A 12,087-nucleotide genomic window follows, 5' to 3' on the forward strand; every position below is an offset into this window, starting at 1 on the left:
GCACTAAATCCTATGGCAACAGGTAGAGTGTGCACACACAGAGCGGTGTGGATCGGCAGTCAGCTTGGAAAACGCGAAAGCAAACGTACATTTCATTCCATGTACATTTCACAAGCTAAAAGTGATCATAGTTATCATACAGTGTAATTCAGTCTCTAACTTCTTTCTTTATTTTTTACCTAGAATAATAAACAATATTGAAGTTTAATAAACATGTTGTAGAAGTCTTGCTTTATATTTTGTGAAGCACAGAGATGAGCATAATAGGTGTGAAGTCATAGGGGCTGATTTACTAACCCACGAATCCGACCCGAATTGGAAAAGTTCCGACTTGAAAACGAACATTTTGCGACTTTTTCGTATGTTTTGCGATTTTTTCGGATTCTGTACGAATTTTTCGTTACCAATACGATTTTTGCGTAAAAACGCGAGTTTTTCGTATCCATTACGAAAGTTGCGTAAAAAGTTGCGCATTTTTCGTAGCGTTAAAACTTACGTGAAAAGTTGCGCATTTTTCGCGTAAGTTTTAACGCTACGCAAAATGCGCAACTTTTTACGCAACTTTCGTAATGGATAGGAAAACTCGCGTTTTTACGCAAAAATCGTATTGGATCCGAAAAATTCGTAAAGAATCCGAAAAAATCGCAAAACATACGAAAAAATCGCAAAATACCGATCATTACGAAAAAAACGCAATCGGACTCCATTCGACCCGTTCGTGGGTAAGTAAATCAGCCCCATAGACTTTTTTCACTCTACAACTGCCAAATCAAAATATGAATATCAATTTGCATGTTTGTTGTATAGGTGAGCTGCACTGATTCTATTTGACCTTGCAATTATTCTTTCCCCTGAAGGAAGGAATTCTGAAAGATTCAGATGAAAAGCAGATATCTATTTTCTTATTCCTAAGTAACAAGGACAAAAAAGGACAGGGGGCTAGGCTTAGATAACTGTTCCAAACCTTTTTGTTACATTAAAAATCATGAAAAGACTGCATATTTGTTGCTTGAAATTGATTTTTTTTTTCTTAAAGGGGAAGGAAAGGCAAAGTCACTTGGGGGTGCCAAAATGTTAAGCACCCCCAAGTGACTTTAACCGCTTACCCTGTACCCCGGGCTGGTGCCCCTGTTAGGAGAAAATAGCACCAGCCCGGGGCACCTGGAGCGCAGCGCTTCCTCCTTCCGCCTTCCACTTCCTAAACTGCCGGTGGCTGGGCATGCACAGTAGAGCGAAAAAGCCGACTTAAATGTTTAAGTTCGGCTTTTCACTCTACTGCGCATGCGCGCGCAGCAAAGCCGGAAGGAGGAAGCGCCGGCAGCTACCCCGGGCTGGTGCTGTTTTCTCCTGACAGCGGCACCAGCCCGGGGTAAAAGGTAGGCGGTTAAAGTCACTTGGGGGTGCCTAACATTTTGGCACCCCCAAGTGACTTTACCTTTCTTTTTCCTTTAAAGCTTTAGTTATATTTGGGAGGAGTTCCCCTTAAATGATTGAAGGAAATCTAATCCCTAAAAATGTGTCTCTGTTAGTAGTTTGAAAACTACAGCATAGGTCATTGCCACTTAATTGTTCCCTACTAATTGAACGATGCAGAAAAAGAAACCATATTTTCATGGGCCTTAAGAAAGTGTTTAAACTTGGTTTTCAAGCCCCCCAAACAGTAAATGTTTATGCGATCTTATTTTTAACAGAAGGATCACAAAGCATCCTCTTATTTGGTCTGACCAGGGTCTGCTGTAATAGCCAAAATAGAATATTTTCTTGCATTTGTTGCTGCCATACTAGCATAAGCTATTTATGGCTTTAATGGATAAGCATACTGTTAAAGTATTTAAGCAGTTTTCTTTTCATTTAGATGGTTTATTTATGTATAACATAAGTGCTGTAATTTAATTAAATACTCTGTAAAAGAGCTGTAAGCAAGTGTTCATGTTAATGATGTATGATATATGCATGATATTGCTTTGCTATTGAGATGTTTTTTCGTTTTGCTGATGTCTCTGTAAACATTTCAGGCCTTGTGGCATTTCTAATGACGCAGAACATCTTTAAAATGGAAATTAAATATGTGTGTGAAAATTAAGATGGCAAAAGCATATTATGTTCCAGACACTGAAAAATAGCAAATAAAACTATAAAACTGTAGTGTAATATAGCTTTAATAAGTAGGCCAGATATATTGGATGTAATTAAATGTATCAAAATTTTACATGTGTTTATTAAAGATATACTGACACCAGAAATGAAACCTTTTTTACATCTATCATAACAGTCTTTGCATGCTATTATAATTTTGCCATAAAAGTATTTGTCCAATACTTTAACATTACCTGATTACCTATCTGATCCCCCATGTTCCTCTATGAAGGGGCTGTCTTATTTGTGCAGCAGGAGTCCATTATCATTAGAAGCTATAACTGACAGGCTGAGAAGGGACAGTCAGGTTTAGGAACTTCAAGTAACAATTACTTACAAAAGCAGGTATATCAGTGAAAAATGATCAACGTGACCTATAGGTAACTTTTTAGGTAGATTCATATTTTAAAAAGTTGTTCCTTTGTGTCAGTATCACTTTAAGGGCTCCCAGTAAATTCTCTTGATGTAAAATCCAAGCCATTCTCCCTGTGGGAACGCAGCTTTGTTTGTCTACCAAAAACAGTGTGGACAGGTACATGGCACTGCTCAATATTTATGCACATGACTTCAAGTTATTTACCAGCATACTGAAAATGTAGAACCCATTTTCTATCCAGATGCTATAAATGTCTGTGGTAACCACACTTCTGTGAGGAAATACATGGTCAATAATCATGGCTTTCAAGAAGGGAAGAGGAGGACCCTTTTAATTTATTTTGTTTAACTCTTTATTGTAAATCAATGCTCTGTGCTTTGACGTTTGCTGATGGAAGGATGTATATGTCAGATCATATGAGCAAGCCAGAAAATCTATTACAAACTGGGGATGTGCATGTAGGACTTGGAATTAATGTCCATTCATTGATAATTTGTTGGTTATATAGAAGTTATTTTAGTAGTACTTTGCCAAAAATAATAGGCCGTGCTTGCCAGAAAATGGCATTGGGCTCTAGACAGCAGATGGCTATTTATTTGTCTATGTTATTATGCTTTATTTTAGCACCTCAAGGATCATAAATTGTACTGACAATCTATCTTTTATATTTTGTTTTTTCAATGCCAGTGTGGCCACAATTTTGGAGGGTGCCCAGTTGTTTGTGGTTTCCAGTTAGGGCACTTAATTTTACTATCTTTTTTAGGTGCTTTTACTTTCTTTGTTCGAGGACAAGCATGCAATTCAAGAGCCCACAGTTATATTTTATTTCACTGTATTGTGCCTTGTACAAGAGATGCTATGGGGCTAGTTTTTTTTTTTTTTTTTTTTTTTTTAAATCCACCCAAACTCATATATACAGATTAACACTGTAGACAATTATTATAAGCCCACACTTCTCCTTCGGGTTTAGAATAGTCAAATGTCAATGACAACAATTCAGTAGGGTGAAAAGAATAAAAGAATCATATCAAACTAGAATATACATATAAAATAATCATCTGTGGCCAGCACACCCTTCAATGTGTTATCAAAAATTTATTGAAAATATATTGTTAAAACCGACGTTTCGGTCCTCTTTAGGACCTTTCTCAAGCATCCTTACATAATATTATATACATAATTTTGGCTATGCATCCCGCAGAATATTGAGCCTTGGAGTGCGGACACCATTTGGATATATATATATATATATATATATATATATATATAAAATATATATATGGGCTTTTTCCTTGAGGTACCATTTAGTGATGGTCTTCCAAGAGATCACTTGACCGGAAATAATGCAGCTCTAACGGTACCAGGTGGGAGCATATAACATATATGTGTGCCTTGGTTTGTTTGCGTGTGCCTGATTCCCCCCCCCCTCCCCCCGTACTTAAAATATCTATTTTCTATTTAGGATTACCCACTGACACATACTACTAAAAAAGTATATTTTTATGAAAATGTTTTATTCAGATGAAGCAGGTTGTACATATGAGCTGTTTTATGCAGTATATTTTTGTAGAGACCTATATTTTTATGGGGTATAGTTTTCCTGTAATAAAGATGAGGATGACTATGGCTGATATATATTTAGTTGCAAAAAAAAAGTTTCACACAAACTTTTTTACCACAATAACAGAAAATGATATGCTAAGCAACTTTCTGTGTTACATTAATTACATATTTTCAAGTTATATTTACAAGTCATTTGTAAATGTAATTGCTATTAAAAGCCACATGATAATAGAGGAGACCTTATAGCTGTGATATTTTTTTCCCCCAAGCTAAACATATACTAGTGTAAGTCAGTGATAGGGACTCCTGACAAAAGTAAGTAAAATGGCAGCATTATGCTCTTTTTTTTTTTTTTTTTATTTTCTCCCCAGAACAGTTCATTCTTTTCCTAAAAGAAATACTAGCCCAAAGCAAAAACTCCCATTGAATCCACTTTTGCTTGTCCTTTAAATGCCAGACCCCATGATAAATAAACAAATACTACTTTCAATTGCAACTGCATTCACAAATAATGGTGACCATACAAAAGGCCCACCAGATATAGTATCTGACTGATTGGCCGAAGGACCAAATACAAGGGGCCTTACACGGCATATTCGCCGTTCCATTGTTTACAGCCCAAACATTCGAAACAGGAAATTAAGAGGTTTTGCAGCTCCTCTTTTCTTCCTCATCTTCCAGTGAGCCTCACACTAGCATATATGTTGCATAAACAGATAAGATTCTCACAGAGGCCAGATCAGTGAAACTACCAAAATCAATAGTACATGGATATAGGTTGGGATTTTGGGGCTACCGTACATACAGAGATAATCATATGAAATAAATGAATGTCCAATGGAACTTAAAAATCAATAAATTGTAGTGAGTATATTGGAAAGTTGCTTTGAATTACATTTTTTATTGTGCAAAATATAGTTTTTGAGGAGTGGGTCCCTTTAATGAAGGTATTTATTTAGTTCTGGTGTAAGGAATTGTACAGTTTGTGATGAGCATTCTCTTAAAACTAGAAAACTATGAAAAGTTATATTCGCCTCTTATGTGTTGTTAAGAGAGACATGTACAGACTTTCAATATAAAGCCATGGCGCTAACAATCTCTTTAAATCTTGTGAATGCAAATTTGTTTTCCTGTTTCCAGAGAATGGCTAATTAGAATTCACCAAAATACACTGATATATTTCTTTTCCTGGTAACATGACGAGCTGGGGTACTGTTTTATGCTTGGAACAGTTAAATTAGTTTTAAAGCCTTTTGGTTCAGGTTTTCATTTGCATGCATGTTTTCCCCCAAGCCTTAACCGTTATTATTAAATGGATTAGTATGACTCCCAAATTTGCTGAAAATTTCACAGAAGTACAAGTTTCCAGTTTCAAACTGGATGTATGTATCATATCTTGTATTAGATTAATTTTTTTCCTCTACTAAACATTTTCCCAGCAGTCTTTGCCAGCTGCTGTAGGAACTGTAGACCTGCTGCTCCTGTGAGAACCACATGTTATTTGTACAGCTATGGAACCTATTATCCAGAATGCACAGGACCACAGGTTTACTGGATAAGGAATCTTTCCATAATATGGATTTCTATACCTTATGTCTGTTAAAGATTATTTAAACATTAAACAACCCCAACAGGATTAATTTTTTTGCCACCAATAAAGATTATAGAAAAAAGGTATATTTTGAAAAGGGTATATTTTGAAAAATGTCAAATTATTTGCTTAAAATGGAGTCTATGGATTTTTGGGTAACGGATACCATATACACTTACCATCCTCACTACAGCTCCTAGCATCATCGGATAAAGGGAATAACTTTTCTCTTATCAATTACTACTATGTTATATTGCATCCCTGCTGTTTCCCATAGCCACATCCTTGTGCTGCACTGAACAGTCTGATTTTTCTTCTGGGTTTTACCAGTGCAGCCCATCATCTTCTGCCCTTTTGGTACAAAGCAAATACAAAGGGTGCCACTCCTGAGTGGTATTAGTGCCAATTCATTATTATTATACTGATTTAGAATGTGAAACATAGCTTTTTGGGGAGTTTTGTCTTGTGCCATAGGACTTCTTTCCATGTAAAGTGGCAGCCCTATGTTATAAAGGGAAGGGAGTGTAGGGGTTTAGTTACCCTTGAAAAAGAGTACCAGTCTGCTGCTTGGAAGGTATGATTTATGAAGTCTGTCAGATAGCTTTGTCTTCCTATTTGTGCTGACAACATGAGTGAAGCTCAACTCTCAAAAGATCCCAGAGAACGGGATGTAAGAGAAAGGGGAAGTGCTTGATTTTGGGTGTGTAGAGCTTAAAAGCTATCTAAGCCAGACAGTAGCATAATGATGCTAGCTTGTGTAGTTTACTATAGCTGAATGTTCAAAGGTGAAAAAAATTGATCATTTTGGTGAGTAAGTGCTTGCCAAGATTTTACAGTTTGTGGGCCAATTACCTTCTATTTTACATGTTTAAGGGCATAGAGTGCTATTAAACAATGATGTCATATAGGTCTGTGGAAATCTTGGGCATGCTGGGAGCCAAAAAAATCTCTTGGAAGGCCTGCAGATCTCCAATTCTGTAGCCCTGAACTAATGTGTCATCTAAAAATGTACCTAATACGTAGTATAATGTGGATTTTAAAGGAACAGTAACACCAAAAAATGAAAGTGTTTTAAAGTAATTGAAATATAACGTACTGTTGCCCTGTAATGGTAAAACTGGGGTGTTTGCTTCAGGAACACAACTATAGTTTATATAAATACACTGCTGTGTAGCCATGGGGGCAGCCATTCAAGCTGGAAAAAAAGAGAAAAGGCACAGGTTACATAGCAGATAACAGATAAGACACCATTGTATTCTACAGGGTTTATCTGTTAGCTGCTATATAACCTGTACCTTTTCTTCTTTTGAATGGATGCCCCCATGGCTACACACCAGGGTTTATATAAACTCTTGTAATGTTTCTGAAGCAAACACACAACTTTTACCAGTGCATGGCAGCAGAACATTATAGTTTAATTTCTTTAAAATATATAAATATTTTAGTGTTACTGTTCCTTTAAGGTTACCAATCTGGTATTTATGTTTTTTGACTTAAAGGAAACCTATACCCCCAAACAATGTAGGTCTCTATAAATATATATTGCCTAAACCAGCTCATATGTAAAACCCTGCTTCATTTCAATAAACCATTTTCATAAAAATATACTTTTTTTTAGTACTATGTGCTATTGTACTCCTAAATAGAAAATTGCCACCTCCTAGGATCATTGGATTCACAGTGCACACATACATGCTAGGTCACATCACCCAATGAATAGACAGAATTATGCCTTTTGCTTCCACACTACTTCCTGTTACAGTTAGAGCTGCACTATTTCTGGTCATGGGATCTCTGAGGGAACACACAGCCCATCACTAAATGGTGGATCAAGGGAAAAGATATAAAAGGGCAATATCTACTGATATGTATATTTCAGTTTGGCGAGATTATTTAATGTACATATATAATACATAGCTTCGATTTTCGCAGGACAGTCCCTCTTTTGACAGCTCAACCCGCAGTCCCAGATTCTTAAAGTCCCCTCATTTCCCTTCCTGATCTCCTGCAGTGAAGCTAAAAAAGATACAAATTTGATTAAAAAGTAGCTTTTGGCAGAGAGCCCAGAAAGTTAACAAGCTTTAGCTGCACTTAGAAACATTGTTTCTCACATTTAATTAAAAAGTAGCTTTTGGCAGAGAGCCCAGAAATCTTAACGAGCATCACCTGCACTGAGATACAATTGTAACTCATAAGCTAAACAGGTCTCTTGGGGGAATTGAGACTTGCAGCATATATCTGTTGGTTAAGTATTCATTCTGAGGATATAGTTTTTCATAAAACTGAAAGCTTTAGGGGTTTATAAACCAGTAAGAATATAGGTTTTTATGGTAGAATATTTCTCTATTTTAAATAGGGATGCACTTATATTTTGGATGCAATCATTACCAAATCTCGTGGGGAAAAACACTTTTCAGTGACGAAAAGACATGCAACATTTGGATTCAGTTCTGCACCTAGGCTGTTGAGAACACACAAAGAAAGAATAAGTCTCTATAAGCAGACACGGCCTCTTCTGGCTATTATTGCTTTGATATATGCTGCAGGTACTGACGCTCATTCCTCTTCCTATTACTGCGTTTCCAATTTATTTTCATGGGTTATCTCTCTTATTCAGGCGCATTGATGATGACAAGGGAAGAACCCATGAGCTGGAGCATTCTGCTATAAAATGTATGAGAGGAATTCTGTACTGTTACATGCGGCAGGCTGATAAGGTAAAATATTACACTTTCTGCTGAATTCTACAGTCTTTTTAAAACAATTAAAGCAGTGAAATGACATTAATATATATGATCCCTTTAACATTACCTTCTATACTTAGTGAATCAGCATTCATCTTCATTAAAGCTTTATTTGCAGATTTCTTTCCTCTATGAAGAGTTAGTTACTTGAAAGTCTATGATCCACTATACAGAATGCTGTTCTCCATCTGTTCAGAGCATGTTTGCAAAAGCAAAACCACTAGAGCAATAGGACCGATGGATTACATTATTGCAAATGGCAGTCCATGAGTGGAAATGTGCTAGAATCATTAGCTTTGGTCATTCCATTATCTAAAATAGAAATACTATATAAATATTCCAGCTCCAGAGAACTGGGAATTAGACTAAATGAAACTAAATGGGTTTTTTTTTTCTCATTGTTACAGAATAGACTTGAAAAGTCAAATAGATTCAGAAATATTTTTAGAAAAGTATCTTTACTAGCGTATGGAAATGAAAGGAAGTACCAATTTTATAAAACTGATTTAGTTCCTGTTTCATCCTTATGCTGCCTACACATAATGCATGTTGTACATTAAAAGCTTTCAGTGGCGTAACTAGATATTACTGAGCCCCATAAAAAATAATTTTTTTCAGGCCCCACCAAATGTCTGGACGTTGGCCTGTATTACTAATATTTATTGAAACTGTTCATTAACTAGGGCCTTCTGTCTGTACTAGTCTGGTACATAAGCAATTTTTTTTTTATATTTAGAAATATTTCTCTCTCTATCCTAGGTTAGATTCTATACCTGTGTGGTAGTAGTGCCCAGTAGCTTTTTCTGAATTAGTTATGTACCTGTGCCCAGTAACCCATTCTGTGCCACATTCGGTATCTCTTGCTGCCAGTGATTCTGTGGAACTTGTGCCCACTAACCCGTTTTGTACTAGTTTAGGAATCTGTCGCTGTCAGTGCTTGTGTACTTCATACACACAGTTACACCTTTTATGACAGATTAGGTCTGCTCTTTGTGCTGTTAAACCTGTGCGCAGTAATTAATTATTCCTTTCCATTTTTTCCATTTTTTTGTTTTCCAAAGATAGTGTGCACCTTTATTAATACTTGTAGTTGCAAAATGTCATCAAGTGAATGGATCAATGTAGCTAGACTAAGCAAAACCCAGTGCTGATTAATCCTTTGTTTTCTCCCTGGCTGGATTTCTTTCAGAATTGTTGGACTGTTTCCATAATATGTTTTTCCTTTCCATTGTGTTTTTGTTCTTCAGCAGCATGGCCCATTTATTATTAAAGCTTCTACAGCATAGTCCTCCCGCATAGATTTTAAATTTGTTGTTTATAAAAACTGTGACCCAGCAAATGGTTCCCCTTTATTTTGAAAAATCCTACCTATCACCAGGGGTACTCGCTTATCTGCCATAACCAGGGGACATCTGGCATGCATGAACTACGTGGAAAACTGTGCTTTAGATTTTGCCTGTGGGAAATGTAAAACTGGAACAGAAAAAAAACAAAAACATACAAAACCTTTAAAATACATTAACAAAATGCACGTTTATGATATCTACACCATTAGTGAACTGCTTTTGGAGTAAAATGCAGTTGCTTCTTTCTTTTAAATACTAAATTTATAAAGAAAATATGCTACTATTTATGGATTGCGTTGGGGATCTGTGCAGTGTGCATATCTGCTGCTTCACTAATATAATTTGAAAACCCTTTTGTATTAAACCCCTTTTCTTATTCTCATAACTAAGACTAAATTGCTTTATGTAATAGAATAATAGAAATGTATGTAATAGAATGTAAATTCATTTTATTAACACATAATTAATTCCTCTTTCATATTAGGTTGAGCAGTTTAAACAGGATCCAAGTCCACAAAAATGCCTTCATTCTATATTCAATATAGACAATGGAGATGAGATATTATCCTATAACGATTATGGACATATACAGGTAAGCACCTGGTAACTTATCTTATTGCATAATAGTTCTGATAATTATTTCACTTGGAATAGACTTAGCATGCCTTATTGCTGACCCTGGCTCAGTTAATGTCATATAAATCATTTTTTTAGGTCTTTAAGTGGACTATAGCAAAGATTATATATATGAAATATTTGTGCACAAGTGTATAAATTACTCTTTCCAATAATGCAATTTAATTCTGCACATACTTAAAGAATTGCCAATGAAAGTATGGGATCTGTTATACGGAAACCTGTTATCCAGAAAGCTCTGAATTACAGGAAGACCATCTCCCAGTCCATTTTACTCAAGAAATTAATTTTTTTTAAAAATCTATTTTTCTTTTTTTCTGTAATAATAAAACAGTACCTTGTACTTGATCCCAAATAATACAGTATAGAATTAATCCTTAATGGTGGCAAAACCATCCTATTAGGTTTATTTGCATTTAGATTTTTGTGGTTTTATCTTTTTTTTTTATTATTTAAAAAAAAACATGACTGAACTCTTTTCCACCAATAGTAGTCATTTACTAAAAAATCTGAATTGAAAAATAATGAATGAAAAAAGTAGCAGAAAGAAATGTGAAAACAGCACGAAAACAACAACTTTTTTGTATAGTCGCATAAAATCCAGCATCAAACCCGAAAACCTCTAACACCACAAAGAAAGATCTTCCAGTTGTAGAAGGGACATCTACTATTGACTTCTACATGATCACGACAAGTTTTAGCTCTCTATAATACAATTTCTTTTTACCCCTTCTCTGATACCTTTGCACATCCAAATCTCCACTCTATGTTGTTTATAATACTGCCAAGAGGGAATCTAGTCCATTGGATCCTCAAATACAAAGCCTGTTGTATCTATCACTGAACTTGTTCTATTCTTTTCCTTGCCAGTAATGCTATAATTTATATACATTTGCAGCAGTTTTATAAACATCTTTCAAAATAATTATATAGAGACCTAATCACCGTTTCTCGGTACAAGCTTAAATGTGGAGTAGGCAAGTCACTTTTGTGATCCTTTGACCCACCTGAAATTGAAAAGAGAAAAATATTCTATTGCCTTTCTTAGGGTTATTATCAGTTTGCAAAGCTTTAATCTAAGATTCTGGAAAGTTGAAGTTGCTGTGTAACACAAAATAAGTAAATCAGATATTTTGGTAGCTTTAATTAAAAATTCTCCAGTAACGTTGCCATATTTTCGAGAAAAGTGTGCATATACCCTCATCTATTTTTAGTTTTATGCCATTGCATTGGTGAAGTGTGGAACCTGCCATAGCACCTGCTTAAAGGAAAACTATACCTCCACAATGAATACTTAACCAACAAATAGTTTATATTATGTTAGGTGACCTATTAAAGAATCTCATCAAACTGGAATATATATATCCATAAATATTGCCCTTTTACATCCTTTCCTTTGACCCACCATGGAAGCAAAAGGCAGAACTTTGTTCACTAATTGGCTGATGTGGCCTATCATGCATGTATGTTTTCCTTTGCACTTTGAATCCTATGATCCCAGGAGGTGGCCCAACAGCACAAACTACTAAAAAAGTATATTTTTATGAAAATGGTTTATTCAAATGACGTATGGCTTTACATATGTGTTTGTTTATACAATATATTGTTATATAAACCTACATTGTTTGGGAGTATAGTTTTCCTTACGGAACATTTTTTGCAGCATATACTGGAAAGGAAGGATATACAATTTAT

At 35.4% G+C, this 12,087-nt stretch overlaps 1 protein-coding gene across 7 annotated transcripts in view; it reads left to right on the forward strand.

The window, feature by feature from the left end:
• phkb (phosphorylase kinase, beta) overlaps positions 1 to 12,087 on the forward strand; it is a 194,507-nt gene that overhangs the window by 46,022 nt on the left and 136,398 nt on the right. For all 7 annotated transcript variants that reach the window (XM_004914060.4, XM_031900821.1, XM_002931669.4 and 4 more), the window contains 2 exons: positions 8,284 to 8,383; positions 10,241 to 10,348. In XM_004914060.4, coding sequence (XP_004914117.2) covers positions 8,284 to 8,383; positions 10,241 to 10,348 — 208 coding nt within the window. The remainder of the gene's footprint in view (positions 1 to 8,283; positions 8,384 to 10,240; positions 10,349 to 12,087) is intronic.

The sequence above is a fragment of the Xenopus tropicalis genome, chromosome 4, assembly GCF_000004195.4.
Source record: "Xenopus tropicalis strain Nigerian chromosome 4, UCB_Xtro_10.0, whole genome shotgun sequence".
NCBI lineage: Eukaryota > Metazoa > Chordata > Amphibia > Anura > Pipidae > Xenopus > Xenopus tropicalis.